The sequence below is a fragment of the Myotis davidii genome, unplaced genomic scaffold (assembly GCF_000327345.1).
Source record: "Myotis davidii unplaced genomic scaffold, ASM32734v1 scaffold61, whole genome shotgun sequence".
In the NCBI taxonomy this organism is placed as follows: Eukaryota; Metazoa; Chordata; class Mammalia; order Chiroptera; family Vespertilionidae; genus Myotis; species Myotis davidii.
Window position 1 is genome coordinate 1,101,072 of NW_006291729.1, and position 17,406 is coordinate 1,118,477.

At 54.6% G+C, this 17,406-nt stretch overlaps 1 protein-coding gene across 1 annotated transcript in view; it reads left to right on the forward strand.

Annotated features, from left to right (window-relative positions):
• Nucleotides 1–16,771, forward strand: part of GRHL1 (grainyhead like transcription factor 1) — a 34,709-nt gene extending 17,938 nt beyond the window's left edge. Inside the window, exons 9-16 of the mRNA XM_006765170.2 lie at nucleotides 6,794–6,952; nucleotides 9,721–9,772; nucleotides 11,456–11,595; nucleotides 12,800–12,837; nucleotides 14,420–14,511; nucleotides 14,809–14,894; nucleotides 15,544–15,608; nucleotides 16,605–16,771. Coding sequence (XP_006765233.2) covers nucleotides 6,794–6,952; nucleotides 9,721–9,772; nucleotides 11,456–11,595; nucleotides 12,800–12,837; nucleotides 14,420–14,511; nucleotides 14,809–14,894; nucleotides 15,544–15,608; nucleotides 16,605–16,719 — 747 coding nt within the window. The 3' untranslated portion in view covers nucleotides 16,720–16,771. The remainder of the gene's footprint in view (nucleotides 1–6,793; nucleotides 6,953–9,720; nucleotides 9,773–11,455; nucleotides 11,596–12,799; nucleotides 12,838–14,419; nucleotides 14,512–14,808; nucleotides 14,895–15,543; nucleotides 15,609–16,604) is intronic.
• The last annotated feature ends 635 nt before the right edge of the window (nucleotides 16,772–17,406 follow it).

Genomic DNA, 17,406 nt, shown 5'->3' on the forward strand with positions numbered 1-17,406 from the left:
TGCCCTCCGAATGGCTTTCTGAATCATTTCAACCAGTTTTGCTGCTTGTGAGCTAAACCCAGAGCGTTCCCTTTGGCCTGACAGTTTCCGTAGTAACCAAATGTCCCCGGAATGGAGATGGCAGGGCTGTGCGGGCTGACGGCCAGGTTTCTTGCAGATGGCACCCCGACCACAGACCCTTCAGTAAAAAGGGAAGCGCACTCTCTACCTTCACCACCCATGTAGGGCTTTTTCTTTAGCCCCTTTTAGAGTGGAAACCCTCTCATATGTAGACGTGTTGATTGGAAGTCAGCGTGCCTGCCGCGGCCCCGTGTGACGCGGGCGCTCACCTGTCCTCGGGGGCCGGGCTGTGGAATGTGGTCTGTGCCGGCCTGTGGCACCTGCACCCCGTTCTGCATATTTCAGAACAAACATTATGCTTATGTGGGCCAACAGGTGCCGGCTCCCTGCATCTGCCAAGTGTCCTCAAGTTCACCGGCCCTGCTCATCGGGTGTGACAGGGAAGGCCCCGCAGGGCCTCCAGCGCCAGCCAGTCAGTGTCTGCCCGCTCCTGGCCCACCCCTCTCGCCACGGCTCCCCCTGGCTCTGCAGCCAGTGCAGAAACCGGGGCGGGAGGGCAGGGAGGGCGGGGACCGTGTGGGCAGGCGGCACTGTGGCAACAGCGAGGGCCATGACTCCATCCTTGTTTCTTCTTCAGGGAAACGCCCACGCGACGTGAGAAGATTCCGAGCTAGGGCTTTGCCTTTCCCACACCCCGCCCGCCCCCGCCCGCCGGCTCTTTATCTTTCGTCTTCGGCCGTCATTGGCTCACGGGAGAAATGACACAAGTCCTGGTTGCACATTGAAGGCTTTCAGTCCGTGCGGACATCTGTCGGGTGGGGCTGCCTTTTCCTTTCTGATAGGTTTTTGCTGATCCCAGAGAGGAAGAGAGAGAGAAAGAAACATCAGTGATGAGAGAGAATCACTGGCTGCCTCCTGCACGCCCCCTACTGGAGATTGAGCCCATAACCTGGGCATGTGCCCTTGACAGGAATTGAACCCAGTGCCCTTGACTGGAATCAAACCCCTTCATTCCTCAGGCCGACGCTCTATCCACTGAGCCAGACCAGCTAGGGCTGCGGTGGGGTTTCTTTTTTTTTTTTTTAAATATATTTTATTGATTTTTTACAGAGAGGAAGGGAGAGAGATAGAGAGTCAGAAACATAGATGACAGAGAAACATCGATCAGCTGCCCCCTGCACATCTCCCACTGGGGATGTGCCCGCAACCCAGGTACATGCCCTTGACCGGAATCGAACCTGGGACCTTTCAGTCCACAGGCCGACGCTCTATCCACTGAGCCAAACCGGTTTCGGCTGCGGTGGGGTTTCTTAATCACCTCCCGCCACCTGAGCTGCGGGAGGCGTGACCCCTCAGATTGTCCAATGAGTTAGTGCGAAACTGGATCCTCCTTCTGAGTGTCTGACTCAGCCGTTGGTATCTGTGGGGCTTAATTCATGTGTCAGGCCCGTGCATACGGAGTGAGCACACGGCTCCGGCAGAACTGATGTGACCGGGGTTACGTTTTGGCGGGGGACGGTGCATACGGAGGGGGCACACGGCTCCTGCAGAACTGATGTGACCAGGGTTACGTTTTGGCGGGGGACGGGGAGGAATACTGATTAGGACTAGGTGTCTGCTGTGCGGTGCTCGGTCACTGTTCCTGTCCGGTAGGCTTCAGCCAAGAGTTGGACCTTGAGTTCTTAAACTGTTTCCCACCACCGGCTGGCGTGGCTCAGGGGCTGAGCACCGATCTATGAACCAGGAGGTCACGGTCAATTCCCGGTCAGGGCACAGGCCTGATCCCCAGTGCGGGGCGTGCAGGAGGCAGCTGATCCATGATTCTCTCTCATCATTGATGATTCTATCTCTCTCTCCCTCTCCCTCTCTGAAATCAATAATAATAATAAAAATAACATATTAAAAACTGTTTTCCATTAGCTTCCGTTGACATTTATCACTTCATATAAACACATTGGAAAACGGTGATTTCCTCCTGTTTACCGCATGGTGATGGATTTATGGGGAGAAAAAACTGTGTTACCGACCTCGCATTTTTCATTCTTCAGGAGGTTTCTGACTAAGCAGAGCTACTTACAAGTGGTTAAGTGACCTTTTTGTCTGATGCAGAAGAGAGTTAAGTCAAAATTTGTTCTAGAGTTTCTACTTTCAGTTCAGCAGATCAGTTACATTCTAGGAGTGACGTTATGGCTGTTATGTCTGCATGCCACTGAGTCGCATTTAATGCCAAATGGGTTGAAAGGCTGAGGACTCCCAGAGGCAGCTGGGCCTGTGTCCGAGGTGCCGCCACCAGCTGTGAGGTCCCGTCGTCACCTGAGCCTGTGACTTGAGTGAAGTTAAACAGGAACTTGACGTACACTCCCTGCTCCATTTCATGCCTCGTGATCAGACCCCTCCTGCTCACAGCCATGGCCCGGGGACGGGGGCGCGGGTGGTCCCTCCTTCCCATTTTCCTGCCTCACTGAACAGCTTGTCCATTGGGTGCTCTCCGGCCGCTGTGCTGCTTGGTGTGGTTTCGAGGGCGTTGAGCTTCGAGCAGGAGGCGCGGGACCTGGCTTTGTCTCCGTTGTCGTCAGTGTATTGTGTCTTTCTGTCGTTATTGATCAATTTAACTCATTCTAACATCTTTATAGGAAATTGTATGCAAGGAAATCAATCTGTTAGTTCAATTATGTGGAAGGACTGGCTTAAGAAGTCATGTTGCAAGGAGTTGACTTCCTTAACTCTTCATTCATTCAGCAAATTACTCACTGGACTTCTCACTGAGAATAAAAAAATGATTCAAACAGAAAGCCTGTCCTCAAAAGAGATCTTTCTCTCTGTGTGAGGACACCGGCCACAGGAAATGCTCTGAGGAGGCTGCTGGTTTGATCCCGTCTGGGCACATGCCCTGTTCCTGGCTTGATCCCCCAATAGGGGGCGTGCAGCCGATCAGTGATGTTTCTCTTCCATCGATGTTTCTATCTCTATCCCTCTCCCTCCTTCTCTCTCTAAAAATCAAAACATATTAAAAAATATTTGGAGATAAGATGTAGGTTTTTTATAGCCATCGTTTTCCTGTCTCTTATTACCAGCCTTTCATTCAGCACCGTTTAGTCCTAGGCGTTGGGGGGAAATGTCCTCAGCACTGGAAGGAACTTAAGAGGTAAAGTAACACATAACCGCTGCCATCGAGGGAGGCGTGTGACCGGGACAGGTGGTGCACAGGTGGTGCGTTCGGGTGCTCGTTGGTTCCCTCCCCGACCTCGGACGTGGGTGGAGTGTGGCCCTTCACTTGAAGTAGAAGCTCAGAGTCTGCCGCTCTTAGGAGCGGATCACTTTGTTACTCTATTTTAGTTTAAAAACCAAGTCCCTTAAGAAGAACGCTTCATCCCTTAATTAAAAACTCAATTAAGCCAAAACCGGTTTGGCTCAGTGGATAGAGCGTCGGCTTGCGGACTGAGAGGTCCCGGGTTCGATTCCGGTCGGGGGCATGTACCTGGGTTGCGGGCACATCCCCAGTGGGAGATGTGCAGGAGGCAGCTGATGGATGTTTCTCTCTCATCGATGTTTCTAACTCTCTATCTCTCTCCCTTCCTCTCTGTAAAAAATCAATAAAATATATATTTTTTTAAAAAAAACTCAATTAAAAAGAAAAATTTATCCAAGCTGTCATAAGGGTGGTTCATATTATTCTTAGAGGGTCTAAAGGTTCACGTCTTTTAAAAATATTTTTTTATTGATTTCCGAGAGGAAGGGAGAGGGGGAGAGAGACAGAAACATCAACGATGAGAGAGAATCACTAATCGGCTGCCTCCTGCACGCCCCACACTGGAGATCAAGCCTGCAACCCGGGCTGTGCTCTGACCGGGAATTGAACCCTGACCTCCTGGTTAAAGGTCGATGCTCAATCACTGAGCCATGCCAGCTAGGCTAAAGGTGCACATTTTGAAATAATTTTATTCTACTCATTGGAAAACCCATATGAAAGACAAAAGAAGTCATTTTCAGTATTACAGTAGCGATGTCATGAAAACATGCGAAATTCCACCTAATCTCTCAGTGGGAAAGAAATTAAGACTGTACCTGGATGTTGGGTTCTTCTCTTGTACATGGATAATAATATAGCACGGCTATTACTGTCTTGATCAATTTTTAAAAGGAACAGCCTTTTAGTTCTTGAGAAGTAACCTAGTGTTGTGTACGTAAGTTAGTCAGGTGGATATTTTAGCTTCTGACCCCACTACTTGTAATTTTGGTAACTTGACTGACAAAGTCCAGGTGCTTTGTTTTTGTTTGTTTGTTTTTAATCCTCACCTGAGGATATTTTTCCCAATGATTTCCAGGGAGTGGGAGGGAGGGAGAAACATTGATGTGAGAAAGACACCTCAATTAGTTGCCTCCCACATGCACCCTTACCAGGGCTGGGCTCCAAGAGCTTGGTTCATGCTCTCTCCGTGAGTGAGGTGGTGAACAACACTTCTGTGACTTCCCCACCAGTGAGGGTGACGTGCCAGAGCTCACAGATCTGACTGCTGTCGTTAGAGGAGACAGTCAGCACATTGTACCGGGTTTGCTTGGGTCTGTGAGTAGGTGAGCTGCCGCAGCCTGGGATGACAGGGAAAGTTAAGGTTTTCCATGGGTTGTGAGATGAAGAATACAGTGGTTTCGTTCCTCCATGTGCTCCGCTGTTTCATAGACTACTGTCTTTCTGTCGCTGTCCTGTCTGTGTGTTTCTGTCTGCGTCTGTTTTTCTCTCACTTGTTCCACAGACTGCCTCCTTAACTAGAACTTATGGATCGTATATGCAGTGTTTTCCAAAAATATACAGTCAGAGCACGAAGTTTCCGTAATGGACTTGAAATTCCTGTGTACCACTTTCTGCCTGTATGTCTGGATTTAGGTATTTAAAGTTAAGTCCGTTTGCTTGTTTACTAAGGATGAGCGGAATGGAAAGGAAAGTCCCAGCGGGCAAGGCAGGGCCGTCCCAGGTTGGGCCCGGTGCTCAGTACCGAGAGGCACACGGCAGGGAGCGTGGACCCGCCACCACTTATTCACAGTCCAGGCGGGGACGGGCACGGGCACATGGGGAAATGGCGGGCATTTCAGGTGGTGGAGGAAAGCCAGGGGATTGGGATAAAAGTCAGTTTGGGCCCTGGCCAGCGGGCTGGCCCGCACACCAAAGGGCTGCGGGTTCGATCCCTGGCCCCGGTTGGGGCGCATGCAGGAGGCAACCAGTCGATGTGTCTCTCACATCAATGTTTCTCTCTCCCTCTCTTCCTCCTCCCTCCCTTCCACACTCTCTGAAAAGCAATGGAAAAAATTCACACACACACACAGCTGGTTTGGGACAGAGGCAGCGTGTAGAGGGGACGTCCTGACTATGAGCCCCAGTCCCGTGCCCTCTGCCTGGGGGACAATTTGAAAGTCTCCCCTTTCCTTGTAAACAAGAGGCTAGGACTTCCTCTCCGGGCTGTGGCGACGAAGGAAGGAGACCACGTGTGAGACGTGCCAGCCCCGGTCTGACGCATCGGTGCTCATCGAGCGGCGTCACTGCTGTGGCCTGTGGCGCAGCCTGGGTGGAGGTGGGACTCACATGTGGACGGGCAGAGCCCCGTGGAGGCCCCGAGGGAAACAGGACCGGAGGAAGGGCGAGCACAGGGAGGTGAGGCCGGAGCCAGCTCCCAAGGTGCTCGGGGAGCGGCGAGGAGACCAGTCTGCGTGGAGAGCTGGTGGGGGTCAGGCGGGGCGGTGGCTTTAAACCTGTTACCTTGGACAAGCGCTCAGTCTTCTGGGATGCTTTGGTCTTGTCCTGCTTAGGACCAGTATATGGACTTGAGGGAGAATAAAGACTCTATTTCAGCGTCTGGTGTACTTTCTGGAGAGCGTTCGCGGTCATGGGGGCTGTCATTTTTCTCTCTCTTTGCCGTCTCCCCACTCCCTTCTCTCACCTCTGTTCTCATAGGGCTTCCCCTTTCCTGGCTTCCTCTTACCCCTGTCTGGGCCCGGGTGCAGCCGGGCGCCCGCTGTACTGGGTAGACCTGCTCTTGGTGGTTGGGGCAGAGGGACTGTCACCTGTGGACTGGAAGGAACACAGCCCAGGGTCTTTGGTCTTTGAAATGTACCTGGTTTTTAAAAACTGTCATTCCAGTAACATCCACTGTGTGGTGCTCACGCATCAGAAATGAATTCTGAGACTCGTGGAAAGGGAGCCAGGAAACGTGGTGGCCACGTGTGGGAGGCTAGACTCCAGAATCACAAACACAGGAGGGAAAGGGAGCGTGCTCATGTGCCAAAGAGGCTTTGCCTGGGACTCGCTAAGTACCACTTTCAGATGCCACTCAGTGATGTCACACATTCCAGAACATTCAGGCCTCAGGTGCTGCAGGCTGTCCTCAGGTGCGGACAGACATGCAGGCAGGGTCCCAGAGCGTTCGTAGGAAGCTGTCAGGCAGCTGCAGAGCGAACCCGTGCTGTTGGTGACGTCTAAAGTGACAGCAAGACGCCAGCTCGTCCCTGTCGACGTTAAGTACGTGCTCCGACAGCTGGTCAGAGCTCCGGGCTGCCTTTCCCGTCAGAGGCTGTCGTTGCTCTGACCAAAGGTGGTTCTAAAATAAACCCTTTTTTAAAAATTTCTTTTTGGTGAGAAGCTGCGCTCTCATTTAGAACAACCTGGTTGTTGCCGTGCCGTCGGCTCTCACCGGCCGAGCCGCGGCTGCCGTCGGGGCCGTAGCTCACGGGCCTTTCCTTGCAGGTGTTCATCTCTGTGAACTGCCTGAGCACGGACTTCTCCTCCCAGAAGGGCGTGAAGGGCCTGCCGCTGAACATCCAGATCGACACCTACAGCTACAACAACCGCAGCAACAAGCCCGTGCACCGGGCCTACTGCCAGATCAAGGTCTTCTGCGACAAGGTGGGCTGCGGCGGGCGGGAGCGCGGCACCGGGCAGGCGCCCTCGGGAGAAGGGCAGGGCCTTCCCGTGTTAGGCTCGGTGTCACGTGCGGCTGTTAACGTGAAGGAGGGGTGGCAGTCACTGTTTCAGCCGCCAGGGACACATTAGAGGGGAAGAGGAGAATCTTGTTTTTATGGAAAATTGCTTTTCTAAAAATATGTTTTATTGATTTCAGGGGGAGGAGGGAGAGAGAGAGAAACATCAATGAGAGAGAAGCATCGATCAGCTGCCTCCTGCACACCCCCTACTGGGGATCCAGCCCGCAACCCTGGGCATGTGCCCTGACGGGGAATGGAACCGTGACCTCCTGGTTCATGGGTCAAAGCTAAACTACAGAGCCACACTGGCCGCGTGGAAAAATGGCATTTAATTGGGTGTGTCTGACAGTCACGCGGGCTGTGCTCTGTCCTCGGTGGCCCCCCGGCCTACCGATTCGTAGGCAGTGCCGCTATAATGTCTCACTTTACCTTTGGTGACGGACCATGATTTCTATTTCTAATCCGCATGGATGTCTACGGCCATACCACCCTGAACGCGCCCGATCTCGTCTAATCTGCATGAACTCATACTTCTGTAAATGACAATAACAATGCCTATGAATTGCTGGGAAAATGAAACAAAGTTATACAAGCTGCAAGCCCCATTTTTAATTACTGACTCAGCATACTTAAACGTGTCCTATCTAATTGCTTCCCAAATGCCTTCTCAATTTCTGGTGTGTTTTCACTCAGACCACAGCAGGCTGTGGACTGAGGCTGCTAGTCCACGGTCGCACTTTGAGTTTTGCTGTATTAGAGGCGTCAGCACAAGTTAGCACGAACTGAAGTTTTCCGTGTCCGGCAGTAAACACTGAGCAGGCAGCTGCCGGGAGAAAGACCAGAACTGATTCATGCTCTTAAACACATTTGGTTCCAACATCAAGACCCTGAAGGAAGCTCCTGTGTCGGTAGCCGACCTAGAAACGGAAACGCAGAGAAGCTCACGAATTGCCCAGTTACTTTATGAATCAGCGGCCGCCCTGCCGCGTGCGTGCGTGCTGATGGGTTCTGGGGAGCAGAGGCCTTCTCTCCGAGGCTGCGGAATGGAGTGGTTGGGACGACACCGAACCCCTTCCGGTGTCACTGCTGCCTGCGTGTGCACGTAGGTCACCTGTAAGGCAGCACCTGTCCCGGGTCCTGGGTCCCAGGTCAGGTGTTCAGGCCGAGTCGGGGGCTGGTCCATGATTGGTGTAAGCGCTGTGCGGCGAGAAAGGCAGCCCCACGCAGCGCGGAGAGACGCGGGCTCTGCCGCATCCCCTCGGCCTTCATGGCGGTGGCTGCCTCTGTAAATCCCCTAAAAATACCCTTCCGGCTGCCCTGCTTGCTGGGGCAGGGACCGTGCAGGCGGGAGTTGCTGTGTCCTCCTGCGTTCAGACCTGTGACACAGGGGTGGTCAGAAGCGTCGTATCATAGCCGGGTGCCCAGGGACATAGAAGGTGCAGTTACACACTGTTCTCATCCCCAGTGTCTGTTTTTGTTTTTGTTGTTTTGTTTTTTTTTTAAATCGTCCCGTTTTTTATCTCAGGGCTGTCATGGATCATATAAAAATCCTGCAGGAGAAGAAAATATTATGTATGTGTTTTGTGTCATTAATTTTCAGCCTTTGAACTTTTCAGCCACGTGCGCCTCCTGTGCGCCACCCCATCGTGGTCCTAGGTCTGTCCTTGCTTACGGTTGAGGTGGCTGCTTCTCGTCGGGGTTCGTCCTCTGCTCCTCTCTGTGCAGCATCCCCCCTGCCTCCTGATTCTCCTCTTTCTGAGGTTCGATTCCCGTGGCACTTGGTGCCGGTCTGCTCATGTCCCGCTGCTGGCTCGCAAGCGCTCACATGTAGGAGTCTGGTCGACCTTTAGTCAGACACTAAAGCGAAGGCGCCTTTTGTACCTTCAGAGGCGCTTGCAGGTCTCCCAAGAAGTGTTATCAGTACTTGACTGTGAGTTGCTTAATTAGTTTGGCAAATAGAATTTTCTCTCATTTCAGAAACAGCAACAATTTAGTGCTTTTTCAGAGAAAATGGGACAGAAGTTGGGTGGCTGACAGTGGAAGCCTGGCATCCCCTCTCTCTGAGCTCATGCGCACCCGGTCTGTCCTAGGAGAGAAACGGCCACTGACACTGCTTCCCACGTCAGTTTGCCCCCTCACCCACGTCTCGGTCACTGCGGCTGTGACCGGGCTCGCTGCGTCCGTGAAGGCAGCGACAGGCCAGCGAGCTTCCCAGCTGTGCATGCAGCCTGGCCACAGCCACTGGGGAGGGGAAGTTGCTGCTGTTTCCCTGTGATTCCATAGAGTTAAACATGGTTTAGAATAGGCTTTTCAGCCCGGCGGGTGTGGCTCAGGGGCTGAGCATCGACCTAGGAACCAGGAGGTCAGGGTTCGATTCTGAGTCAGGGCACAGGCCCGGGTTGTGGGCTCGATCCCCAGTGGGGGCGCGCAGGAGGCAGCTGATCCATGATTCTCTCTCATCGTTGGTGTTTCTATTCCTCTCCCTTCCCCTCTGAAATCAATAAAAAAAAATTTTTTTTTAAATAGGCTTTTTAGAGGAAACTGCGTGATAAGCTCCAGGAACGTAATAGGCAATGGGCCCATTTCCAAGAGGAGCTGTCCCACCCCCACCGCTGCGGGGGAGAGTCACATATTCTAAAGAGGATCAGATAAACAGAATCATGTTTTCTCTTGTCTTGTCTTGACCTATAGGGAGCCGAACGGAAAATCAGGGACGAAGAACGAAAACAAAGCAAAAGAAAAGGCAAGTGCCCTGGCCGCTCCCAGGTGAATGCCGGTGAGCAGGACCGTGGCCTCCGGGGCTCAGCCCCTTCCTTTCGGAGCCCAGCCAGCCTGGGCTTCCCCGCAGGAGCCAGCTGTCTGCTTCCCTGCTGTGACGGAGGCCCGGCTCCCACCACCAGCTGAGGCAGAGGGTGGTCGGGGTGGTCTCCCAGGGGGGATGGAGGGCGCGGGTGGGCTCCTGACTCTGCCCGCGTTTTGGCTGTCACTTCCCGCGCAGCCGCTGGTGGCAGCCTGGTGAATAGCTGATGACAAACTCGGGACTTGCCTGGGTTTTTAAGAATAACAACACCCCTGAGAGCTCAGGGTGTCTTCATTCCAGATGAGCAGCTTTCCGCTGTCTCACATTCTAGCGTTTGCAGAATCTACAGAGCCTCCGTTTAGACATCTCGCCAGGAAAGCCTTTCTCTTTTTAATGTGACCGATATTCACACTCACAAAACCCTCTCTCGCCGTGAGGGAAAACTGCTCTCTGCCCGCGGTTCCCTCCGCAGGGCGTGGGCGCTGCATCTGTTCTCCGAGCGGTGGCTGGCTCGGTGGACATTCGCCCCTTGGCGCAATAATCAGGGGCCCCTGCCGCCTCGGGGTGCCCGATGCCCCTCCAAGGAGCACAGGTGCTGGCTGGGAAAGCTGTCGCTGAGGCCTCCGGGGCGGGAGGAGGACCCTACAGCCTCATAAAGGAGAAGTCGGACATGGTGCCCTCAGCCTTGCTGAAGGGAAGGAGCAGGGAGGGGTGTCGGAGCGAGAAGAGGCTTGTGTTAGAATGTGAATTCCTCCATGCGGGCAGCTACGGTGAATGCCACTGAGTTCTGTCCATGCACTTCCCATCTTTGAGCCTTTCAGACAGAGCGGTGCTTTGCGTCTGTTCCTGATTGTGTGTGCGTGTCTGTGTGTGTGTCTATGTCTCTCTGTGTGTGTGTGCGTGTCTGTGTGTGTCTATGTCTGTGTCTGTGTGTGTGTCTATGTCTCTGTGTGTGTGTGCCTGTGTGTCTGTTTCTCTGTGTGTGTCTGTGTGCGTGTGTCTGTGTGTGTCTATGTCTCTGTGTGTGTCTCTGTGTGTGTGTGTCTGTGTATCTATTTCTCTGTGTGTGTCTGTGTGTGTGTGTCTATGTCTGTCTGTGTGAGTGTGTGTGTCTGTGTGTGTGTGTATGTCTCTGTGTGTGTGTGTCTGTGTGTGTGTCTGTGTGTGTCTATGTCTCTGTGTGTGTCTCTGTGTGTGTGTGTCTGTGTATCTATTTCTCTGTGTGTGTCTGTGTGTGTGTGTCTATGTCTGTCTGTGTGAGTGTGTGTGTCTGTGTGTGTGTGTATGTCTCTGTGTGTGTGTGTCTGTGTGTGTGTCTGTGTGTGTCTATGTCTCTGTGTGTGTGTCTGTGTGTGTGTGTGTCTGTGTGTGTCTATGTCTCTGTGTGTGTGTGTCTGTGTGTGTGTGTGTTTACAGGTGCCTTCTCCTCTGATTTTGATGAGACGTTCGATTGCTTTTAGTGTGCGAAACACCAGCAGCACACTCCTTCACACAAACCGTTTCCTCCGAGGTCCGGGACGGGGCCTGCCTCCCTCGGGGCCACGGCTGAAGCTTCTGATGGCTGAGGAGCCCGCTCCCTGCGTCCGGTCCGTACACACAGCTGCTGACTGGTGTCCCCCTTTTCAGTTTCTGATGTGAAGGTGCCGCTGCTTCCCACGCACAAACGCATGGACATCACGGTCTTCAAGCCCTTTGTGGATCTGGACACGCAGCCTGTGCTCTTCATTCCCGACGTGCACTTCGCCAACCTGCAGCGGGGCCCTCACGTACGTCGCAGGGTGCCAGGGCGGCTGCAGGGACGGGAGGCTCAACCGAAAGGAAGGCTTTGTAGACAAGCCAAAGCTGAGTGAGGCGTGCCCGCGCCCGGGTCGGCTCAGGGAGTGTCCGCGGGCGAGGGGATGTCCTCGCAGTCGAGCTGTGTGAGCGCCGTTGGACACGCAGTGCCAGACCCGTCACCTAAGGCCGCTTGGTGGTGGTGGTTGGTGATCCTCACCCGAGGATATTTTCCCATTGATTTTTAGAGAGAGTGGAAGGGAGGGGGAGAGACAGAGAGAAACATCGATGTGAGAGAGACACATCCATTGGTTGCCTACCACACATGCCCAGGCCAGGGCTGGGGCTCGAGCCTGTATCTCAGGTATGCATCCTCGATCGGAATCAAACCCGGGATCCTCCTGTCTGTGAGCCAACACTCCATACACAGAGCCAAACGGCCAGGGCCAGGTTCTGTTTATTTCGCTTTTAGCTCATTTAAGGTGCTAGCATAGTCACATAAGTTGGAGTTGGAGTCTTTGGTCTCGTGGACTTAACTTCTGTGGGTCTGGATGAGAGGGAAGAGCCAGAGGGGTTCGTGGGGTCAGGCAGCCTCATGGCATGAAGAGCGAGGTTTCAGGCACTGGGTCACCATTGCGCACAGACAGCCGTGTCTCGGCGACCAGAGGCTGGTGGCGAGAGTGTGAGCAGAGTGGAGCGCGCTTTCCGCCCTGAGCTCAGATGCACGGGGGAAGGCGGTCTGAGCACACGGCAGGCATCCAGGTTCGTGCGGACTCCTGGTTTTTAGAGTCTCGGGGGAAGCCATTGCTAGTGTCTTCAGTTCTAATGAGAAGCTTTGGCAAACTTTTTCTGACAAGGGCCAAGTGATAAACGCTTGGTGTTTGTGGCCGTCCGGTCTCTGCTGGGATGACGTCACCCGCGGCTTGTAGAGCCCCGGCAGGCGTCACTGCCCCACAGGGCCTGCGCTGGCCGCGGGCCAGCAAGCACTTTCTGTCCTCGCCCTGGCGGGCCAGGCTCGCTGCCGCCCGAGGTGGAGGAGCCTGGCATGTCTCCGAGAATCTGGTCGATGAAAATGAGGCGAAAGGTTGTGTGTTCGCTGGGTCAGATTCAAGATCACGTCCGTTTGAGGAATAACTTACTTGTGGTCTGAACTGCTGTGCGCATGTCCTTGAAAAGCACCCGTTGTCTTGTCTGCAGGTCCTTGCCATGGCCTCGGAAGAACTGGAGGGGGAAGGGTAAGATTATGCTTTGTTTTGTTCTAGTAAGTTCTTTTTATTTTGGAACAATCTCAAGATAAAAATGCCTAGTCTGATAGAAAGAACTCAGGTTTCCCTGAGCCCTTTGACCTGGTGACCGTCATTGCTCAGCACTGAGTGTGTCTCCTGCATCTGGGGACGAGGACGTGCCCCCGCGTGACAGGACAGTGACACGGACACGGGCCCAGGCGGCACTTGCCTCACTCGGGTCTCGCCAGGTGTTGCAGTCTGGCCTTTGGAGCGGGAAGGGGGCCAGTGCGGACCCACTCGGCGCCCACAATCCGGCGCCCATCTCTCCTCCAGTCCCTGAGCCAACACCCTGGCAGGTTCCAGCTGTTCTGTGGACTGCCCCCAGTGTGGCCTCCTGGTTAGACGGGATCGTGCCCCTGGGCAGGAAGGCCCGACCCTGCTGCCTTCCCCGGAGGCCGTCTGGCGGCACACTGCCCGCTGCTGCCCGACGCAGGGGTGTCACCAGGCTCCTCTCCTGTGATAAGTGCTTTGTGGGGAAGGCGCTTTGTAGCTTTGTAAACCCCTCCTCCCTCATCACACTTTCAACTCATTCCCTTATTTCTATCAGTGTGGGCTCGCGGTTTCCCATTGTGTTCAGTAAGCTGTAGCCCAGCACTGTCGCTTGTCTGCTCTGCTTGTCCCCAAGGCCAGCAAAGGCCCCCAGTTGCTCCCAGACCCTCCGACAGGCCCTCCCCGCCCCCCCATCCCCAGGGCCTGGCGCTCCCCCACCTCGGGCAGCTGTTCCAGGCACAGTGCTTCCCTGCTCCCCGGACCCTGCTCCGCCTGGTGAACGGCTCAGACCCGGCTGGGCGCTGGGTGTGCACGCAGCCATTGAGGTATTGCCGTCCCCCCACAGTGGGCACCTCCTGAGCCTCTGGGCCCTGACTGCCACCTGGCAGCCTCCTACCCGGTGCTCCCCGTGGGGAGGGCCCTCTCTGGGCCCTGTCATAGCTCCCGTCCGTGGTGCCTGCGGTGGCCTCACTGCCTCTGCGGTGCTCAGACCTAGGCGCTACGCGTGCTTTCCTAGGAGGCCTCGTCGGTTCCAGACGCCGGGACAGAGGGTTTGAAACCCAACCCTGTTCTTGAAGCGATGATTCTGCTCAAAGCCAAGCACGCGCTCTCTTCATCTCCAGTCACTTTGCTGGTTTTCGCTCACCCCTCCGAGCCTCACGTTAACACCCATAACATGCTTTTGACAGCCAGTCCCGCCAACCTTTTCACTTCTCTCTCTGGCTCCCCCTCGCTCCCCTTTATTTGTTGTTGCTGTTAATCTCACCTAAGGATAGTTTTCCACTGATTTTTAGAGAGAGTCAGAGGAAGGGGGAGAGACACAGAGAGCCATCGATGTGAGAGAGACAGAGAGACTGGCTGCCCCCACACACGCCTGTTCAGTCCCTCTTTCCGGAGCCTCCTGTTTGTGACCACAAAATAAGGAGGTTGGAGCTTAAGGAGTGAAGGTCACCCCAAGTCTGAGCTCGGGGCCCTGCCCGAGGCCCGTTGGTTTCACAGGCGCCTGGGGTGGAAGTCTCTCACTGTGCCTTCGTTTCCGCAGCTCGAACTTGAAGAGGGGGCCGTACGGGTCCGAGGACGATTTTGTGGTCCCCCCGCCGGCTAAGCTGGCCCGGACCGAAGAGCCGAAGAGAGGTGCGTTGGCCTCATGGCTCAGCGGGAGTGTTACGTGGGAAGTGAGGTCTCAGTCCGCCAAAAGCATCAGGCGCTCAAACCAGCCTTGTCCGGTTTGACGTCCTGGTCCTGGCGTGAGCTTAAGGGAACAGCAGGGTTAAGAGAACCCGGAAGCTGTGCCCTCAGGGCGTGGTGGGCTGGTGTCTGCGGGCACCGGGGTGTGGGCGCCTCTTTATTTTAGCCGGTGCCAGGCTCTGCTTTCCCGTTTTGCGCGTGAACCGTGTCCTCTTTCCTCTCTCACCTCCCGATGCGGGTTAGTGCTGCTCTACGTGCGGAAGGAGGCAGAGGAAGTCTTCGACGCCCTGATGCTCAAGACTCCATCCTTGAAGGGCCTGATGGAGGCCGTGAGTAGTGTGCTTTGCAATAATGCTCCTTAACAAGGGAAAGCTGCCTGGCCGGCGTGGCTCGGTGGTTGGGCATCGACTTAGGAACCAGGAGGCCACATTCCCAGGCTAGATCCCCAGTGTGGGGCTCGCAACTGATTCGAATCGTCTGACCCCACAGCAAGGCCTTTGTACACTTGCTCGGAACATGTGCGGGTGTGTCTCTGTGCATTTGTCAAAACCCCTGAGTGTACAACACAGAGGACGCAGTGAACACGGTGGACTTGAATTCGCAACCTTGTGCTCGTTGCCTATGACAAGTGCAGGCACTGATGTGAGAGGTTAATTCATAGCTGGTACCTGGGGAGCAACTCTGTGTTTCTGCCGGCTTTTCTACGGCTTAAAACTGCTCTGTGAAATCTTAAACACTGTGACCCGTCAGCAATCAGAAACTTAAATAATAAAAGAACTGACACATAATACATTTACGGACATCTGTACGCTCCCTCCAAAGGGAGGCGCCCCCCTCCCACCCTCCGGGCTGTAAAGACATAAGCATTTTGAAAATCAAAGTTGAGTGATTGTCCCACTATATTCATATTCACATAGTTGCTTGTTAAAGCCGGAAAATGGCATTTTATCATTCTTTTTCATTGCTCTTCTCTTTTAGATCTCGGACAAATATGATGTTCCCCATGACAAGATTGGGAAAATATTCAAGAAATGTAAAAAAGGGTGAGCATTCATTCCCTGGCATTCCAGCGCCTGAGATAATTTACTCAGCGTGACTGCTGCTCACGCGCACTCGGGCCCAGTCCAGAAACCTTACAGAAACATGACTGGCAGGATGTGCTTTTCCTGAAATGACCCACATGCAGCCCAGCTCCCTTTCTCGACCTCCTCGTGGGGTTCTGCTCTTCTCCTTGGAGCAGAGCCCACTGAGGGTTACTGCTCCATTGCAGAGCCCGTCAAGGGCCAGGCTGGGTCGGGCACTTCCCGTGTGACTCACTGTTCATGTGACCCTCTGAGCTGGCTGTTCCTGTGCAGGGTTAGAGGCACAGAGCGGGAGACCTGCCCTGAGCAGGCCGGGCCAAGGCCAGGGGTCCCCGTGAGTGTTGACCGAGGCGCTGCCTTTGCTGCTGCCCCTCCCTCTCTGCCCTGGGCCGTGTTTGCAACCACAGAGCAGGGCGTCCTTGTCCAGAAAGCGGTATTTTAGTTGGAGTGTCTGTATTGTCGGGCAGGGTCAGCGGGGCAGAGAATTCTAATCCTAAAGGGAACTTTTAGATGGGCCTGGCGGGGAGGGTGGGACTTAGTGCTGATTCCGTGAAATGCTGAGGGTAACTGGCCAGGGGAGAGCCTTCGTCAGGACTGTGGCTTCAGCTCCCACAGGTGGTCTTACTGATCTGCTCTCGAAAGCCAGCCCCGTGCAGGGCCTCTGCCGTGGCCTTGCTGTGTGCGTTAGACTAGTTTATCGCTCGGTTACTACACGCTGAGCTAACAGGAAAGAAGCGAGTGTTCTGTGGAGCGCGTGCCCTGCACTGACAAGTGCTTTGCTTGAGTGCCCATTGAGCCTAGACGGGCACTGTCATCCCGCCTCACAGCTGGGGGGTCTTGGGTTAGGGCCTTAAGCGATTGGCCTCGCGTGCCCCAGCGAGGAAGCGGCAGAGCCGGCTGCCCTCGGACGCCCCGGTTTCAGGGGCAGCCTGAGCGTCCGTCTCACCCTCCCCCCAGGATCCTGGTGAACATGGATGACAACATCGTGAAGCACTACTCCAACGAGGACACCTTCCAGCTGCAGATGGAGGAGGTGGGGGGGTCGTACAGGCTCACCCTCACTGAGCTTTGAGGCGCCCCGGCCCCGCCCCGCAGTTCTACGAAGGCGTTGCCTCGGCCTCGCTGCCTGCACGGGACTCCTTTCGTGTTGGAGATGGGGCCGCACGCGGCTTGGAGGTGGCGTGGAGTGTATTGCACCGGCGCTTCTCAGATGAGGAATCCATATACTATTATTACGCTTGCCTTTGCTGATATAAATACTTAGGGATAAAAGTGAAAACTCTGTTCCAAGATCTAATCCTCTCTGGGAACCTTTAGGATATCTGCTATGTTATTTATAAAAGTATTTTTTATTACAGGTTCAATTCAATATTATGTGGTATTAGTGTCAGGTGTCCAGCAGTGGCCAGGCTATACAACTATTGGGCTCTCCCCGTCTTCAGTGTTAGCGGCCTGCCCAGTGCAAGTCAGAAAAGGCAGTGGGTGTGGCTTAAGGCTTCGGGGGCCCGGCCTGAACTCGCTGTCACTACCTGCCTCAGGGTAGTGGGAGCCCCGTCTCAAGAACAAAGGATCCACCCTCTCCCATGGCCTCCCCCCCACCCCCCCCCGTTCATGTTTACTCCTGCAGAGCGCGTTACAGGAACCGCCCGTCTCGACTCACTTGAAGCACCCGCTGCCTTTCTCATGAAGACCGGGGGCCCGGGGGGCGGTGGCAAGCTAGCGCCACAGCGTACGTGAGTGCAATACGGTTCCCGAGGCC